Source organism: Nothobranchius furzeri, chromosome 15 (assembly GCF_043380555.1).
Source record: "Nothobranchius furzeri strain GRZ-AD chromosome 15, NfurGRZ-RIMD1, whole genome shotgun sequence".
NCBI lineage: Eukaryota > Metazoa > Chordata > Actinopteri > Cyprinodontiformes > Nothobranchiidae > Nothobranchius > Nothobranchius furzeri.
In genome coordinates this window covers 34,756,298-34,775,761 of record NC_091755.1, presented here as the reverse complement: position 1 = coordinate 34,775,761, position 19,464 = coordinate 34,756,298, and the positions used below count along the sequence as shown (strand labels likewise).

At 42.0% G+C, this 19,464-nt stretch overlaps 3 protein-coding genes across 5 annotated transcripts in view; 1 reads left to right on the top strand and 2 right to left on the bottom strand.

Annotated features, from left to right (window-relative positions):
- Nucleotides 1-288: 288 nt before the first annotated feature.
- On the bottom strand, nucleotides 289-5,401 carry c15h1orf174 (chromosome 15 C1orf174 homolog). The gene is made up of 4 exons (XM_015967471.3): nucleotides 5,217-5,401; nucleotides 2,255-2,317; nucleotides 1,812-2,168; nucleotides 289-1,087 (listed from the first exon to the last, which is right to left on the bottom strand). The coding sequence occupies exons 1-4, from the start codon at nucleotides 5,373-5,375 to the stop codon at nucleotides 944-946; spliced, it is 723 nt and encodes a 240-aa protein (XP_015822957.3). The 5' UTR covers nucleotides 5,376-5,401; the 3' UTR covers nucleotides 289-943.
- Nucleotides 5,402-11,395: 5,994 nt separating this feature from the next.
- On the top strand, nucleotides 11,396-12,914 carry b3gnt7l (UDP-GlcNAc:betaGal beta-1,3-N-acetylglucosaminyltransferase 7, like). Its single transcript, XM_015967469.3, has one exon. It carries the CDS (start codon nucleotides 11,534-11,536, stop codon nucleotides 12,764-12,766), a length of 1,233 nt encoding a protein of 410 aa, XP_015822955.1. The 5' UTR covers nucleotides 11,396-11,533; the 3' UTR covers nucleotides 12,767-12,914.
- Nucleotides 12,915-16,180: 3,266 nt separating this feature from the next.
- cep104 (centrosomal protein 104) overlaps nucleotides 16,181-19,464 on the bottom strand; it is a 42,097-nt gene continuing 38,813 nt past the window's right edge. For all 3 annotated transcript variants that reach the window (XM_015967473.3, XM_015967475.3, XM_015967474.3), the window contains exons 21-22: nucleotides 17,006-17,093; nucleotides 16,181-16,521 (exon numbers count right to left, since the gene is read on the bottom strand). In XM_015967473.3, coding sequence (XP_015822959.3) covers nucleotides 16,379-16,521; nucleotides 17,006-17,093 — 231 coding nt within the window. In that variant the 3' untranslated portion in view covers nucleotides 16,181-16,378. The remainder of the gene's footprint in view (nucleotides 16,522-17,005; nucleotides 17,094-19,464) is intronic.

The window sequence follows — 19,464 nt, the reverse complement described above, 5'->3', positions numbered from 1 at the left end:
ACGTCGTCTGGAATCAGGTAGTTAAACGTTAACAAGCACTTGGTGTGTTTTTAACTTATTTGGAACAAATGACCCATTTTGACCATTTTAGTTTCTTAGGATCTTAAACTGAACTTTAAGAATGAGGATTAGAGATCTGTGGCCTGAAATACGACACAGCAATCAACGCATGCAACTGAATACAAAATGCCTGAACTCAATTTAGAAATAAAATCAGAACCTTTGTTTCTCAGACACATCATTTGTCAAACTAGCACAAATCCAAAAACCAGAAGTGTTTTTTTTTTATCGTCACGTTTATCTCCCAACATGCCGTGAAGCAACAAAACAAAGCGGGATGAATCCGTTCTGGTATTGCACGAAGAAAGCTGAAAATCTCTGCTTCACAAGGCCAATACCAATTTCTGCCATTATTCTTAGCTGATTCTGATTCATCTTTAACTATAATTTGATTCTTTTTTAACCATAATTAACAAAAATTTATATTTTTCCTTTGATTAAATTGAAAACTATGATTCTAAATGTGCAAAACCGAACGTGAAAGACACATTATTGCTTTGCAGTTCACAGGCCTAAAAAATATCAAATTGCTATATTTATCTCTACTTTTTGTCAGAATGACGCTGAATATGAGCCAATCCTGATTCCCACCTGATGCTTTGATGCATCTCTAACAAAATTCTTATCAATATTTGGTCCCACTCCTAAAACTTTGAGTTTGCTACTTCATTAGAGTCGCAGGTAGACATTTTCTTTTACTGCACGTTAGAAAATATAAACATTTTGAGGGATCTGGATAAATAAAATGTAGGGAGGAAATATTTGTACATTTCCAACAATAAAAATTTGCATCCAAACAAAAGGAATGCAGTGTCTGGAAGGTAGTTCCTCTACTTGATTTTTTTGTTTTTTAAGTGCTGGGAGATTCTTGCCTCCGACTCTTTCAGAAATCGCTCACGTCTCCGTCCTGCGGTGCGCAGCTGGGGCGCACCTCCTCTTCATCGCTGTCCTCCCGTGCGTAGTAATGCCGTCTTCTGCTCTTCTTTTTAGTGCTGGAACAAGTAGCTGGTGACCTTTGAGGAACATCCTGAAGGACGAGAGGGACATTGGTTTATCTTAAGTCAGTCGTCATTGTGAAAGCTAGAATTCATCTGTCTCCAAGAGCCTGTAAAGTTGTGTCAGAATGCACAACAGCAGCAGGCAGCGAAGGTTACACAAGTCTGTTACCTCACCTTTCATACGTGAGTGAGTTTGTGGGTATGAAAGTCATGTCTGTCGTAAGTCACTAAAGCTTTTGCATTTCTCACGCAAGCCGAGCAGTTTCAGGCGCAAAGGAGTTCCACTCATCTGGTCCTGCAATGCTACAAAACCACTGGAGTCGCAAGATCACGCGTGATTTCAGCGGTTCGCGCAACAACAAGCCGGAGAAAGACAGCAGCAGGTATCCAACAACAATTGTTGCAGGATGGATCCAACAATTGCAAGAGGTTACAACGCTCCTGTTTTTGACTTCCTGTCTGGCCCAAACTGAACTGCTGAGTTTGACGTGTTCTGGAAGAGTAGGGCATAGAAAACAGGCTGGAAGCAAAATCTCTGCTAAGCTACGCGACGCAATGCTGGGATGCACCCAGGTCGGTGCTTTCCACCAAACGCGTATTCACCACATAATGTAGGCTTCATGTCTACTTTTTACGAGCAACGCTGCCAGAAAACGTCAAACGCAGAAGTTCAGACCGGGCCAAAATCAGTAAAACATCGGGCAACTTTCAGAGACTAAGAGACTTGGAAAAAAAAGGGAGGAAGCACCTCACCTGTACAATATCCAGATTTCCAAAGAACTGCTCAACAGGAAGGATCTGGTTACTGTCATCATCTGGGAATAAGTTCTTATAATTTTCTTCATAGTCCATATTCTCTGTTTCCGTTTTGATACAGGCGCTGTTTGCTCTGCAGCCGTTGAAATCCTCCTCTGTCCTCAGCTCGTTCTCTTTACCCTCCCGTCCTTCCAGCTCCGGTGAGGCCGAACACCTCCTCCCGCCAGCCAGCTCGTGGCATTCACAGGTGATGCGAGACAATCTCTCCAGAGGATCGGCTGTTTCGTTGGACCGGGCTGCTGAAATGCCATCCGTCTTTGAGCGCGTCTTCTGGCTTTTTAGACATCTTTTTCTCTGAGTAGGAGTTGAGTTAGAAAACAGAGATTAGTTTAAAAACTGATCAGAGTCTGGTGTTTTTTTTCTGCACACGCAACACAAACCTTTCTGGCTTCAGAGCTGCTCTTCCGCTTTCTGGACTTCAAGTTATCAAGTTGCCCCGGCATCTGAGAAAGAAACAAACCATGTAGCAGCCCTTTATTACACTATCCACTCTGTGAACACAGCTAGTTTCAGTCAGCTGAGCTGCCACTGTCTTTACCAAATAAAACTGATAAATGAGGGTGAGACTTGATTCTATTCTTAAAGAGCAAGTCAACCCCTACCAGAGTCTAACTCCACTCCCACTTCATGTTTGAAAAATGCAACACATGCTGTTGCCTGGCAGACAGAGAAAACGGAGCTGCTAACAAATACACACACAGGCTCACAACAGCATTGTGACATCATAATGTACCAGTTTACATCATAGCATACCTCTTAGCCAATAGCGGTGGCAGATTTAAATTAAAATACAGTGCAGAGTTTTTGCCTGACAATGGCACAACACTGCCAGTTTCAGGCAGAATATTTAGATTTTAACTAAGATGCACTGAAGTGCCAAATTATTGACGACACGTGTCTGCAGCACGATTAGACACTCGTTTATTTAGTTTATCAGCAAAAAAAGTTTATTTGGGGGTGACTTGCTCTTTAAATATTCATCTTAGAATGTGTTTACATGTTTTAGATCTATCTTATCCTCCTGGGATCAAAACAAATTAACTAGCAGCTGATCTTACGGGTATCAGCTGAATCTCAGGTCAAAAACATCCAATATAAACAAAATTAAACTTAATTGAAGCCCTTCCAGCTGGTAGAAAAACCAGATGTTTTGTAAATACCAGAGCAATCTGCCATTGTATTGCTCTCTTTGAAGGATTTTGTCACATTTCTAATCTCCAGTAAGATTCACGTCATATTTACCTGTTCTAATCCATCCAAATTATAAAATATACAATTCAAATCAAAAATACTTTGATAAATGATCCACACTTGTATAGCGCCTCTCAGAGTAAGGACTCCAGAGAGCTTTACACTACAGTGTATCATTCATCCATTCACACACTGATGGTGATTAGCTAAGATGTAGCCACAGCTGCACTGGGGCGCACTGACAGAGGCGAGGCTGCCGAGCACAGGCGCCACCGGACCCTCCGACCACCACCAGCAGGCAAGGTGGGTGAAGTGTCTTGCCCAAGGACACAACAGCAGAATTCTCTGTCCGGAGCCGGGATCGAACCTGCAACCTTCCAATTACTGGACAACCCACTCAACCTGTTGAGCTACTGCTGCCCCAGAGGGAAACTGATTGCTGTAGTAGCTCAGAATAATAATAATAATCAAGTCATCAAAGAGTTATTGTATATTACAACGGCTGTTGGCAGGAAGGATCTCCAGTAGCGGTCAGTGTTGCAGCAAAACTGAAGAAACCTCTGACTGAAGACACTCTTCCGTTGTCGGACAGTCTTGTGAAGAGAATGCTCAGAGTTGTCCATAATTTTCTTGATTCTCTGGAGAATCCTTCTTTACATTATCTTCTCCAGCGGTTCCGAAACTGCCAAAACTGTGGCTGAGTCCTTGAAAGGGCTTGGAGTTCCTCCATCTTGTTGGCCAGTGATCTCACATTGCCCATTATAATCGATGGAAGAGATGATTTGAATTTCCTCTTTCTCTGTCTCCATTTTGCTCCCGCTCTGCACCCACGCTTCTTACGTTTTAGCTCATTTGGGATTTGTGGCTTTAGTTGAGGTATTATTTCAGCCTTCCCAATGTTAATCAGCTGCTCCCGATTGTAAACCAGCTTGTTGCCATGGTTACGCATCATAACAAACGCTCAAAAAGTGAAAAAAAGCTCAAAAATAGCAGTAAAATATCCTCCAAGCTTCACAGCACCAGAAACAGAAAGGTAACGTGTCCAAAAAATACAGTTTTTCTTGAGAAACTAGAAGAAAAAATGCCCAAGAAAAGGCAAAACTTACATAGTCAGCAAAACTAATCCAACATGCAGCTGCGCAGAGCAGCACAGCTTACTGGTGACGTTCTAGTTTTTATTAGACTTTCAATCTGAAACAAGTGTGAAAAATACTGGTGGAGCTTTCTTCTTATTTTACTTCATAAAGGAAACATATAGTGTTTTATATAGTATAAACCTTTTTTTCCGCAACTGCGCTTCAGTTTCGCTGCAACACTGACCGCTTCTGGAGATCCTTCCTGCCAACAGCCATTGTAATTTACTAAAACTCTTTGATGACTTGATGATTATTATTACTATTCTGAACTACTACAGCAATCAATTTTCCCTCTGGGATTAATAAAGTATTTTTGAATTGAATTGAATGTAGCTTAAATTAGTCTTTTTATTTCCTTTGAGTTTTTTCTGCTTTAATTTTGAGAATGATCAATCTTACAAATTAAAAAAAATTCTGATAATAAACACTGAAAATGCTGAACTTAAGGGGTATGCAGGTTATGAAAACAGATTAAAATTGGCTCTAAAATTCCAGCCCAGGACAGAAGCTGCGCGTTTTCTTCTTTAATCCACATTAGCACTCTGGATTCCTCTTGAGTTACTTGATACTCCAACTCCTCCTCTCCTAACGTCATCGGAGCCAAACTCCACTCCAGTTTTCGCCACTTTAGGCTCACATAACAAACCAACAACGACTCAAGTTTTAGTGAACACCTAACACCGACTTCATTATTGGCTAATTTGCTCAGTCATGTGGCTAGCTTAGCCTTCGCCCAAAATAAATAAATAAATAAACCGAGCTTCGCCAGAAAGGAACCAAACGGAAAGCGTTTTCATGTGTTTTTGTAAAGTCCTAATCGGTACAAACACTACCTCTTACCTACAAGTCGCCATAAAATAGCAGTTTAATCACTTAGCTAGCTTCTGCTCTATCGTCTCGCGACACAACAACCGTCACGCGCATCGTTTTAGCCTCCGGTTTAAGCGAGTGTTTTGCTAGCTTTTGTTAGGAACCAGCAGACTTTGGCTACTTAAGAATGGAGCTCATTTACGACCTGTGGTGTTGAGAACGACGCCGCCTCGTCGCTGCTTGTCTGGCTGAACCGCCACCTCTTCTTGGGTGTATTTCCTCCTGCGAAGTTCACTCGGCGGTCACGGCGTCCCTGTGCTGTCACTTTACCTGACGACGCTACGTCATGATGGTAAGCGCCCATGGGTCAGCGTGGCTGAGAAGGGTATCGCTGCAGATTCAGGCCGACTGCAGATTCAAGCTTGTACTGTTTTTGAGACAGCGCCGCCCACTGTTTGCTAGCATTCTAGTGATGGAGCACGATCGGAGAGTAAGTATATTCAGTTCAATTCAACTCAAAAATACTTTATTAATCCCAGAGGGAAATTGATCGCTGTAGTAGCTAAGAATAATAATAATAATCAAGTCATCAAAGAGTTACTGTATATTACAATGGCTGTTGGCAGGAAGGATCTCCAGTAGCGGTCAGTGTTGCAGCGAAACTGAAGAAGCCTCTGACTGAAGACACTCTTCCGTTGTCGGAAAGTCTTGTGAAGAGAATGCTCAGGGTTGTCCATAAATTTCTTGATTCTCTGGAGAATCCTTCTCTGCATCATCTCCTCCAGTGGTTCCACAGTCGTCCCCAGAACAGAACCAGTCTTTGTTATTAGGCTGTTGAGCCTATTCAGGTCTCTGCTTCTGATGCTGACCAGCAGCTGATTTATCATTGCCCATTATGATCGATGGAAGAGATGGTTTGAATTTCCGCTTTCTCTGTCAACGTTTTGCTCCCGCTCTGCACCCATGCTTCTTGCGTTTTAGCTCATTTGGGATTTGTGGCTTCAGTTGAGGTATTATTTCAACCTTTTCAATGTTAATCAGCTGCTTCCGATTGTAAACCAGCTTGTTACCATGGTTACACATCATAACAAATGCTCAAAAAGTGAAAAAATTGCAGTAAAAATCCTCTAAGATTTAGTCAACAGAGCTACTCCAACATGCAGTTACCCAGTGCAGCACTGTTCCAGACTTCCGGATAGAACGTGGAGAACGGTATTTGTTTAATTCGTTGTTTAATGAAACTAGCATATATTTACCAACTACATTTCTAAACCAATTTTAATCCTCGAGTTACATTTGACGAGGAAAAGAACATTTTCTTGTGGTAAGTTGAAAAGGAGTTGACCCTGTTTAATCACCTCGTGTAGGCTAAGCTAGGAGCTAATTATGCTTACAGTAAAGAAATGGTCTGAACTGCACATTTATTTATATTATGCTGTCCATAGTTTTACTAGTTAAAATAACCGTTATTACATTAATTGTGCATTCATGAAAAACTTTATAGGCCAACATTTTCATAAAAGTATGAATGGTTGCACATATTTTGATGAGTGTACAATTTAAAGTAAAGTGTTTGATTTCAGCTTTGTGCTTAACATCTTTCTTTTCTCTGCAGACCCCACCTCCACCTCACACATACCATGGCCTACCTCAATAAAACATTAAACACTATTCCAGTGTCTCATAATCTTTTGTTTCCTATTTCCACAACAAAAATGAGGAAAAGACACCACAGATCAGTTATTTCACATTAAATGTTTTAGCAGAATTTATCTGTGTAGTGCAAGTTTTTCAATTGCCAAAATTTCACAAATATTAAGAAGGACAAAAACCAAAAACATAATGGAGCATCCAAAGGACCAATAATAATGCAGCTGGGTTTTAAATAAAGTTTTACTTTAATAAAATGTATTCAATTCATCGTTGCAAAGTTCCACAGTATTCTGCATTGAATTGATGAGCCATATCTGTTGACTATATGTAAGTTTTGCCTTTTCTTGGACATTTTTTCTTCTAGTTTCTCAAGAAAAACGGTATTTTTTGGACATTTCACTTTTCTGTTTCTGGTGCTGTGAAGCTTGGAGGAGTTTTACTGCTATTTTTTCACTTTTTGAGCATTTGTTATGATGCGTAGCCATGGCAACACGCTGGTTTACAATCGGGAGCAGCTGATTAACATTGGGAAGGCTGAAATAATACCTCAACTGAAGCCACAAATCCCAAATGAGTTAAAATGCAAGAAGCGTGGGTGCAGAGCGGGAGCAAAACGTTGACAGAGAAAGCAACAGAAGATCAAAATCAGAGACAGCAAGGAGGCATACAGGAAGAAGCTGGAGAACAAACTACAGAGGAACAATATCAGATGTCTGGTCAGGGATGAAGAAGATCACAGGCTTCAAGCAGAGGAAGGATTGCACAGATGGCAGCCTGGACACAGCCAATGAACTGAACAAGTTCTTCAATAGGTTCAGTTCAGGAACAAACCCAGCATCCTCCTCGCCTGTCCCCAGCCAATCAGACATCCCATCCTCCTCTGATCCAACATTTTCCTGTCATACACCAGCTCTTTTGTCCTCTAACACAGTCATGGACTCTTCTGGTTCTATAAATCTCTCTTCAACCAAGTCAGGAGATGCTGCTGCCCCATTTACCTCCCCCTCTCACTTATCTGTCTCTAGAAGTCAGGTGAAGAGGCAGCTGGAGAGACTGAACAGGAACAAGGCTGCAGGTCCAGATAATGTCAGCCCCAGAGTACTGAAGGCCTGTGCAGAGCAGCTCTGTGGGATTCTGCAGCACCTCTTCAACCTAAGCCTGGCCCAGGAGAAGGTTCCAGTCCTGTGGAAGATATCCTGCCTTGTTCCAGTTCCAAAGAAAACTCGCCCATCAGTCAATGACGACTACAGACCGGTTGCCCTGACATCCCACATCATGAAGGTCCTGGAGAGACTCCTGCTGGTCCACCTGAATCAGCAAACTAGAACATATCAGGACCCGCTGCAGTTTGCTTATCGCCATGGAGTTGGAGTTGAAGATGCCATCATCCAGCTGCTTCAACCAATCCACTGTCATCTGGACAAAGCAGGCAGCACTGTGAGGGCCATGTTTTTTGATTTCTCCAGTGCATTTAACACAATCCAGCCTGATGTACTTTGCCAGAAACTCCAGAAGACACAGGTGGGGGCCTCAGCTATCGCCTGGATTAAAGACTACCTGACAAACAGACCACAGTTTGTGAGGCTGAAGAACTGCACATCAAACCAGGCGATCAGTAACATTGGAGCACCACAGGGGACTGTACTCTCACCATTCCTTTTCACCCTGTACACCTCAGACTTCCAGTACAAATCAGAGACCTGTCATCTACAGAAATACTCAGATGACTCTGTAGTCGTCGGGGGTATCAGAGATGGACAGGAAGCTGAGTACAGAGAGCTGGTGGAGCACTTTGTGACATGGTGTGGAAACAATCATCTGACCTTGAACGTGAACAAAACAAAGGAGATGATTTTAGACTTCAGAAGAAACAGGGTGGAGTCAAACACTGTTTCCATCATGGGAGAAGAAGTGGAGGTGGTTGAGGAATACAAATACCTTGGAGTTCACCTGGACAACAGACTGGACTGGAGAAAGAACAGCGAAGCCGTTTACAAGAAGGGACACAGCAGACTGCACTTCTTGAGGACGCTTAGGTCCTTCAATGTCTGTAGCAAGATGCTGCAGATCTTCTACAAGTCTGTTGTTGAGAGTGTAATCTCTTCAGCCATCGTCTGTTGGGGTAGCAGCATCAGAAGCAGGGACCTGAAAAGGCTCAACAGCCTAATAACAAAGGCTGGTTCTGTTCTGGGGACGACTGTGGAACCACTGGAGGAGATAATGCAAAGAAGGATTCTCCAGAGAATCAAGAAAATGATGGACAACCCTGAGCATTCTCTTCACAAGACTGTCCGACAACAGAAGAGTGTCTTCAGCAGAGGCTTCTTCAGTTTCTCTGCAACACTGACTGCTACTGGAGATCCTTCCTGTCAACAGCCATTGTAATATACAATAACTCTTCGAATGACTTGATTATTATTATTATTATTATTCTGAGCTACTACAGCAATCAATTTCCCTCTGGGATTAATAAAGTATTTTTGAATTGAATTGAATTAAATACGTGTTTTGGTCCATCAGGGTGTTACGAGGTGATTGATCTAAGAATGTCCAGAACCAGGAAAATTGGAAAAAGGGTTTTTTTTCTACAAACAACTTCAATTAAATAAATATACAATTTATTTATTTATTCACTTCAGACTATTCAAACAAATTTAATTCAAATACAAAATAAAAAGTTCTTATTTAGAGGATTTAGATTTCTCTTTGGTCCTTAAAGGGGAATAGGGAGAAGCTCAAGGCTTTTCATTGCTCTATCCCTCAACATCTTTCCATTTCCAAAATCCAAATAAACATCTCTAGACATACATCATGGACAAAATCAATGAGCAAAAATTGAATTTTCACATTAGCAAGAAATCATATAAACACTTATACTTTAACATCTTAAATAAATAAAAATTCTAAATTAGGTCTTATTGACTTGAATTGCTTTACCTAAAGCTTTTATTATTAAAAGCTACTCAGGAGTTTTCAAATTTGTATTCTGAGAACTACTTCACTGAAGCTTTAACAACAAATAAACAATTTTTAATAAACTTCACCGAAAATTAAAATGTTTTTATATCTAACAGCAGAAGTTTGAATCTGCAGCAGGCGTGAATCTGCGGTGTCCAAGTCTGCTGCCTTGAATCTGCAGTTAGTTTTGAATCTGCAGTTGCAGTTACACATTGGTCCTGTAGAGGTCGCCGTCTCAAAAAACAGTACAAGCCTGAATCTGCAGTCGGCCTGATTCTGCGGTTGCGGCTCAGTTACCCGCTACGTAAAAAGAGTAAGTGCCTTTGTGAATTGAGTTTTTTTTAGTCATTGAAAAAAGTTGTGTAAGTGGAGTAACAAATAGTCACGTGTGAAGCCGTCTTAGCGTAATCACATTTAACAGCTACTCTAATATATGTTTTAAAATAATGTTTGGTATAAAGTAGTTTTGAATTTATTTTGAAAGGAAACTTCCGCTTTAGAATTAAGCTGCCACGAACAGCTTCCCACATGCATGTTTTTATTTTATGAAAACGGGAAGATTACGATTACCTTTTGTAAATGAATCCAGCAACACGATCGCTGTTGACGCCACCTTCCCTGTTGAAAAAGGAATAAAAGTTAATGGGTCACGAGGTCGCAGACAGGAAGTGGAACACGCAAACGAGATGCAATTGTCAGACATGTCCACAAGAGGGCCCCAAGTCCCGTTTAAGGATATGGAGTTCGTGGCTCATTTTATACAAACGTTTCTGTTCATACCGTTACTAAGAATACTTCTAATGCTTAACATAAAACATTTTGGTAATACAAAATACACTCGTGTTTGCATCCTGCAAAGAAACCGTTTCCCACACTATCAATGTTTGACTGGGTAAAAATAAAATCACATTTAATTTAAAAATTCGAGACTTAACTCTCATCAGCCAGAAAAATACAAAACATTATTCTAAGACAACGATAAGAAACGTGCATCTAAATAAAAATAAATATTTTACAAATAAACCCACGTAGCTGGAATTCTGCTATTTTGTGAAAGATTGCTTCTAAAATGCTGAGTCTTAATGTACTATTTGACATCTAATAACACATTTTATTCACTTTTTATGTAATTCCTTTAAAATACCTGTGCCTAAAGACGCTGTAGACACTTGAAAGGTCTAGATTCTAATCTGGCATTAGGGTCAAGGGTCATCTGATTTATACAGCTCCATGCTGGAACGAGTTTAAATGTTATCAGAAGAGATCCTGGCCAGTTGATTATTAAAACTATCAGTTATAGGACATATTCTGATTCTTCAGCTCAAATAAAAACGTGCTTTCAAACAACTCCACTAAAAATCTAAACGCTGTTTTGATTAAAAGGGTTTATTAATAATGCTCCAAGTGAAAAAAAAAGATTTTCTGTATTATTGGACATTTCAAGTGGAAATGAACTTTATCATAATCCATTAATATTTTCCTAACAGCTTTTAGTCTCAAAGTCCAAGTCATATTGATCAAGGGAAATGTGCAGTGTCTAATGTTGATAATAAATGTCCCCATTACGCATGCATATTGGGTGTTAAGAAGACAAAATTCCCCAGCTGGGTACGAGAAACCAGCTGGTTTTGGACCATTGCGAGTCATCGGATGGAGGAGGGGATATTTGGGGAGGTGAGGAGGGTGAGGAGGGTGAGGCAGCAGGTCTGCAGTCTGCACTGAGAATAAAGAGAGCGAAAGGCTGGGAGCCATGCGTCTGGTTCTCCCAGTGCGCGCAGTCATGGGCTGAAGTGGCCCCCGGAGAGAGAACTCCGCAGTCGCAGGCAGCTTCCGCTCGGGCGAGCAGCTGTGAAACACCATGAAGGCGACGCGTCCAACGTCTGAGGGTCCTTGGGAGCCGCGGTGACAGTCATGGATCACTTTTTTCGGAGGAAGCGGGGCGGTTTGCTGAAGTCCCTGTTGAGTCTGTCTCTGGTGTTTGGATCTTTTCTGATGATTCAGAAGCTGAAGTTGTCAGAGAAATACGCAACGGGACTGAAACACACGAGGGACGCGAGCTGGTGCGGCTCGGACTGCTTCCCATTGAAAAAGAGCCCCGTGAAAAATAGTTTTTGGAGCGCAGATGCCACGGAGCCGAGCAGCGATCGGGTCCCCCATCCGGTGGTGACCAAAGGGAGCGCTGCGTACTGGGACGCACAAGTTCTCAACTGTAGCGAGGACGCGTCGGTGAAGACCCAGGAGTGGTTCCGGCGTCTGGACCCGAGATTTCACCAGTTTGTTCTACACAGACATTGCAGGTACTTCCCCATGCTCATCAACCACCCGGAGAAGTGCGCGGATGGAGACGTGCACCTTCTCATGGTCATCAAGTCCGTCATCGAGCAGCACGACCGGCGGGAGGCTGTGCGTAAAACCTGGGGTAAAGAGCTGACGGTGGGTGGAAGGAAAATCAAAACCTTATTTCTTCTTGGAGCTCCGACGTCAGACACCAAAAACCTCCAGAAGCTGATCGAATATGAGGACGTGATCTACAAGGACATATTGCAGTGGGACTTTATGGATACGTTCTTTAACCTGACCCTGAAAGAGGTTAACTTTCTCAAATGGTTCAACATCTACTGCCCCCACGTGCAGTTCATATTTAAGGGAGACGATGACGTGTTTGTGAACCCCCACAACCTGCTGGAGCTCGTCAACTACAAAGTGGAGGAGCGCAGAGAGGCCGACTTGTTTGTGGGGGACACCATCTCCAAAGCGATCCCCATCCGGAACCGGCAGAGCAAATACTACATCCCCAAAGAGCTGTACGACCAGCCCTACCCGCCCTACGTGGGAGGAGGGGGGTTCGTGATGTCCTCCCAGCTGGCCAGTAGGCTGTTCGTGGCCTCGGAGGACGTGGAGCTGTACCCGATTGACGACGTGTTTCTGGGGATGTGCCTGAAGAAGCTGAGCGTGGCCCCGGAGATGCACGCGGGGTTCAGGACCTTCGGCATCACCAGACACAAGGTGAGCCGCATGAACAGCGAGCCCTGCTTTTACAGGAACCTCATCGTGGTGCACAAACTGAACGCGCAGGAGCTGCTCAGGATGTGGAGCTTTGTAAACGACGAGAATCTGGTTTGCGCGCAAAGATTCTCCATCTGAGCGCGCACGTTTGCCCATTTGGACTGTCAGATTGCGCACTTTGAACTTTTTTTTAAATGTCAGACATTTCATCCAATCTGAGTCTTATCGGTGGTTTTTAGCAGCCCTGATCTCCACTGATAAACCGGACGCTGCATTTTTGTCTGACAGATAAAAGTGTTGGAAACACTTGGAGCGTGTTGACCTCTTGTGAAACCACTAAAGCTCTTAAATCAAACATGGAAGATTTCTATTTGTTTAGTTCTTCATGACATTTAAAATGGTCTTAATCTAAAAACATGATCCTATAAGTTCCATCCATCGATTTTCTGAACCCACTTTGTCCACGGGGGGGGGGTATCTCCAGCGGTCAATGGGCAATCAGGCGGGGTACACCCTGGACAGAGAGCCAGTCCATCGCAGGGCCACACAGAGACACACAGGACAAACAATCACACACACACACACACAGACCTAAGGACAATTTAGACAGACCAATCAACAGTCATGTTTTTGGACAGTGGGAGGAAGCCAGAACCCACCATGCACAGGGAGAACATGCAAACTCCATGCAGAAAGATCCCAGGCTGGGATGCGAACCCAGGACCTTCTTGCTGCAAGGCAACAGCTCTAACCACTGCACCACTGTGCAGCCCAATCCTATAAGTTCACTTGTGTAAATGCACAAAGACTTAAAAAATTCAGGTGTTTTCTACTTTCAGGATCAAATAAACCATTTGGGGATGACAAAGTGATTATTCTTCTTGTTTGGATTTTGTTTTCTGAGATTAAACTTATTTGGGTATACCTGACTTAAATTGATAGCTTATTTTATGTTATGAATAACAGAATCAGGCCTAAAACCAGAGAAACTGACGCTGCTGATTCATGTAATTTAAGCCTCATTAACAAAGTTGTTTAATTTTAATTGAAATGTGGGTTTTGTGCAGCATTGCTGAGAAATTTAAGCTTAAATGTTATTTTAATGCTGAAATATCCATTTAACATCTGTTCAGTGTGGCCGAGGGGCCACTTGCTGCCCTCTAAGTGCTTCTCTGCGGCCCTCAACTGCATTTGTTGATGCAAATAAAAATGTTTTGTTTCATTAATTTCAAATCTCTTCTTTAAATGTTGAGTCTAATCCCAAGTGATGGCGCTTTATTGACCAGCTTTTGGATCACAAACCGTCAGACTTGTTCTAAAAAGTCGACTTGTGGGAATCATTCTAGATTGTGACTAAATACGTCAAACATTACTGAAGAGGGACCCCTTTTTTTAGCCGATATTAGAATAAAATTCATTTTCAATACCAAAACTATGAAACTGTCACGTCCTCGCCGCCTGCAGATCCACAGACTAGAACTCCATCTCCCATCATCCCTCACTCCATGCAATTGGACATCATCACCGTCACCCTCAAAAGCCAGAAGAGGAGGAAACAGTCAACGATTCTTCAATCCATGTTCCAGTTCCGAGCGTTTATGCTCTACTATCAAGCCACCCTACTCCATCCACATAAAAGTAAGCTCTTCTCTTACTTTCTGGAACACCATCGCACCCCCCCCCCCCCCCTCCAGCCGGGCTTGCACTGGCGTTCCTAGATTAACAGCGTGACAGCAGCTCCCAACGCTCGCTCTTCTGCGTCTGGGTTCTCTAATCACGCTACATCCCCGCAAACGCCATCGTTTGTCTGCATAGCGATCATCTTATGACAGAAACAATCAACCAATCCATCAAATCTCCCATAAGGCAAAGGTACAAGACCCCTTTTATGTCCGTTTTACAAATCTTTGATAACAGTTCATTAAATTATTGCCCAAAAATCTTAACATTTTCATCTTTGGCAGGAAAAATAAATCTAATTATTAGGCCACGTTGGTTTTTGCCCATGTGATGTTGAAATGAAGAACCTCAAAGTCCTTTTTAACACATCTTTATTACATTTGCAAGAAAAACTATAGCAATATAAAGAAAATACTGACTAGAGTGCACATAAAGCACCATTAAACACACAACTGTGCCGCTACTACTATCTTAACACAAAGGATGGAAATGTTAAAATCCACATAAGTGTTAAATCAACAGGCTTTTGAAACACCAAGACCTGAAATGTTGAATTTACCAATTTTTAACCAATTTGTTTCAACTGTTTCCACTATAGTGCCTTAAATGTAAATAGTAATATACATTATGTTTAATACAAACACTCTTTACATTTACGCAACGTGGTTCAGTGGAACCAGTTGAAATGAATAAGTAAATTCAACATTTCATTTCTTACAGTGTAGTCATCTGTGAAACTGGAGGAAAAACAACACAATATGCAACATTTACACAATTATTAAGACAAAGAAAAACCTGACATCTTTTCAGGCATTAAAACATTTATTCTGTTTCTTTTTTAAACAGATATATGAGGTGATTGTTCATCTTCTGTCTCTAAAGTGCTTCATATTTGTTGGGTTCAGTTTAGACTCAACACGTCTTCTACAATTTCCTTTTTGTTTAAAAAGCCAAAAAAATGGTTTGTTGCTCTCAGTTCCATTCAAGATTGTCAGTAAGCAATAATCGGGTACATACATATTGTTTCTGCTTATTAACATCGTCCCTTTGGCAAGGCGCTGCTCCATACAGCTTAGAAGCAGTAAAATGAAAACATGTGAGCAGATGGTGACCAGAAAAGCGTCACCAGGCTGGTAACGGCTTTTGGACTGAAGATTTGTCTTCACGGTTGCCATGGAGGAAAGATTTCTGCTCTTACCCGAGCCTCAACCTCGGGTTTCCTCTCAGCTCTACACTGTAAGAAATGGAACGTTAAATTTACTTACAGTAATGTGAACTGGGTCCACAAAACCTTGTTTAAATGTAAAGATTAACATTCGTTGTTAAATGTTGTTAAAAGTAAAAGTACTTTCTTCTTTACATTGAAGCAGCTACGTTTATTGGAACCAGTTTACTTTATTTGGTTAAGTAAATTCAACATATCATTTCTTACAGTGTAAAAAGGGGTTTTTAAAGGTACATTCATTGTTTTTCTGGTAAGATGTGGAGACCAGTTGGACGTTCATTGATACCACAACATTTGGAAGATTTAAAGAAGTGAGAATACTCTAAATGTGTTATTTTTCTAAATTAAACTCAAAAAATAAAAGTAGAAGTATTCCTTTGTGCTCAGAAAGTTACTAAATATCCTGTGATAAACAAATCTCCTTGATGATGTCAGCGTTGTCTCAGCATGGAGATGGCAAACCAGAGAGGCTTTGTTTTGTTACGAAACACAAAAGTCATCCTTAGTCGGGTCAAGGGAAGAGCAGCATCGAGGATGTTTGAATTTTTATTTAATACCAGGGACTAAAAACCAGCTGTTATGTTGTCTTTAGTCACCGAGCAGAAACACGTTCCGGCTCTGAGCTCTAAACGCCTTCCCAGAGGCCTCAGATGGCAGAAGTCTTATGTTTACCGATCCCACAGGCGTGACGTAACGGGTCAAGTTTGTCTTTTCTTACTCTTGAATAAAAAGACTTTCAGAGACCCAGCAGTGTCTCTGACCTGGATCCAGCTTTATGTTACTCTGATTTGGTCAAGTGGGGTTTTTCAGTCCCTGCGAGTGCTGGAGGCTGTGACGAACCAGCTTCAGCGCTTCCCAGGTGGGTTTCTTTTGATCAAAGGTGTGAGAGCTGGGATCCGGCTGCCTCTGCCCACAGGTCTGACTCTGGGTCTGGGTCCAGCTCCGACGGACCAGGCCTGCTTCATCTTTGTTCCACCCGCAGCCCTGCCTGGACACACAGAAACCCCCCAACATTTGAAGAAAAGAAGAAGAAGAAAAAAACTTCCCTTCAGGAGGAAAACCAACACTCCTGTGATCTTTGAGTCATGTATGCTCCAAAAACAAACCCGCCTGCATCATCTGTGATGTGACTACAAACAGGAACATTCTGTGATGTCAGCTTCCCATGAAAAGATATGACTATATGTCAGGAGAGTTTAAGGGCTACGATCACATGCTGGAACGGGAACTTTTTCAGAAGACAGAAAAAAACAAACATCTGGGCTTCTGGTGCAAAACAAATCAACCTGTGTAAACTAGAAGGTGAATGGGAAACACTTCGCTCCACATTCGGTTTTGTCTGTTCCACATGCTGAGGGAGAGGACGGTAGCAGAAACGCTACAACACTAAATTTCACGTCGGCTCTGTCTTTTGCTAACACACCACGCTCTGGGGAGGTAGTTACGAGTCCAAAGGTGAATGAAAGCTTTACCTTGTGCTGGCTGGGTTCTCTGGGTCACGGTGGTCCTGCGTGAGTTTTGTTTGCAGCCGTCTCTGCCCATGAGGTGAGCCTTCCAGGCCTGGAGCAGGGACAAGAGTGGCTCAGTCAGTCCTCAGCTTCACCAGGAACCTTTGCTGACAACCACAGGTGACTGTAGGCCCAGTCAAGGCCGGAGCGGTCCCCCTCCCTCACACCCTCTCTTTAACACTGCAGCCTTTCATTGAGTTTACGCTCAGAGCTCAAGCAAAAGGAATCTGTGAAAATTTTCACCTTTCTCTTTGGGTGTGTAAAACAAGAATGTCCATTTTCTAGTTTAATCTGTAGGAAAACCTTTTGTCTGTGCTGATTTCCACTGAGAAATCGTGTCCCTTGAAATATTCCTGAACCATAAATCATGCGGACTCATTTGGGGAATGGCAACAACAAAGAGCAGCATAGTTTACTTTGTGAAGTGCCTTGAGATGACTCTTGTCGTCATTAGGCGCTATATAAATAAACTTGAATTGAATTAGTTTTTAAACAGCACGTATTCTGAAAACAGGCATAAAGTTCATTTATTTCTACAATTTTCATTAGAATTACTCTTAGAAATCCAAAAGAGACAAAGAGAAATGAAAGCTTCTCTCATTGGCTGAAAAACGCTGCTATTACATACTTACATTACATATTTTTTCATTGCTATTTAAAGCCAACTGCTTCCATTGCATGTATAAACATTAGGGATGTTCAATGTCAGCTTTTTACTGATATCTGATATATACCAATGTCCAATATGTTAATATACCATATTGACCCGAATATACACTCACCTAAGGGTTATTAGAAACACTATACTAATACAGTGTTTGACCCCCTTTCACCTTCAGAACTGCCTTAGTTCTACGTGGTTTTGATTCAACAAGGTGCTGAAAGCATCTTTAGAAATGTTGGTCAACATAGGTAGGATAGCATCTTTCAGTTGATGGAGATTTCGTTGGACGCACATGCAGGGCACAAAGCTCCCGTTCCACCACATCCCAAAGATGCTCCATCAGGTTGAGATCTGGAGACTGTGGGGGCCGTTGTAGTACAGTGAACTCATTGTCATGTTCAAGAAACCAATTTGAAATGATTGGAGCTTTATGACATGGTGCATTATCCTGCTGGAAGTAGCCATCAGAGGATGGGTGCATGGTGGTCATGAAGGGATGGGTTACAGTCTCCCTGGGGTCCCTGTGCTCTGGGGCAGCTCCTGGATCTCTGGGGCTTGGAGCTCCTTCCATCTCCTGCACATCTTTGGGGGACAGATCTGTGGCCCCTCACACTCGCTATTGGACGCTCCTATAGAGAGACCTTACATAAACAAGCGTGTGTACACACACAGGTGCTCACATGGTGCTCTCATAAGTATGGACTTGGGCACGTTCAACACAGGTCTTAAGGCTGTGGTTGGCACTAAATGCACTGTGATTTATTATCGTGTGATTGTTCAGTAAAACAATGTTGATTTTATATTTCTTCATCAAGTTGACGCAGTGATAGCTTGCTCCTGTTGTATTGTTGTGTGACCCTTTTTTGTTTGTTTTTCTCTTTCTGCAGGTCTAGAAGCAGACTCTTGTTCATCATTGATAGTTTATTTTTGTGGAACCCCTTTTGTCTCTTCCTTTCTCTTTCACCTCTGTCTCCGTGTCTGGTCAGAATTACAAGCATTCAACAACAATAACAATAAAGTTTTAAGTATCAGGCATGACATTAAAGCAGATGCTTTGATGCTCCACCTGAGAGTAAATCTGTAAGGCTTGTCACCAGCATTCAGACATCAATTCTGTTTGCTTCACAGCCAGACAGGACACGGGAAAAAATAAATAAAACAAAAAAATAAAATATAATAAAATTGACAAGGAAGCTCTTGTTCTAGTAGTGCTTGGTAGGCCATTCCACATTAGTGGAACGGCGCATTAAAAGAGTCTGGATTTTCCTGAGCGTGGTGTAGGCACTGCTAGCCAATGAACCTTTGATGACCGGAGTGGCCGGGCCGTGACGTAAGCCTTTTCAAGAGGATTCAAGTAGATAGGAGCTGTATCATCCAGGACTTTGTATGCTAGTGCTAGCGATTTGATGTGTGCAGTGTAATGAATAAAAAGGGTCAATTTTCACCATCGAATTGACACAGCATAACCTTTCATACATTCCAGAGCTGCAAAGCCAAGGCTACATCAGCTGGAGGATCCAGACACACAAATCAATCTTTTGCTCATTGTTCTTCAACGCAGACATAAATGAACTGTCAAGGTCCCCCGCAAAAGCCTCATCGCTCTGCCCAGACTGCTGGATTCCTCACTCTGATTAAAAGTGAACCTACATGAATACTACAAGGCTTTACAACTTAATAAGTATGGTTGAATGAACAAGAAGTTGAAATGAAATGTTTGAATAATCTGTGCTTAAATCAATGAAGTTGAAATTAATAT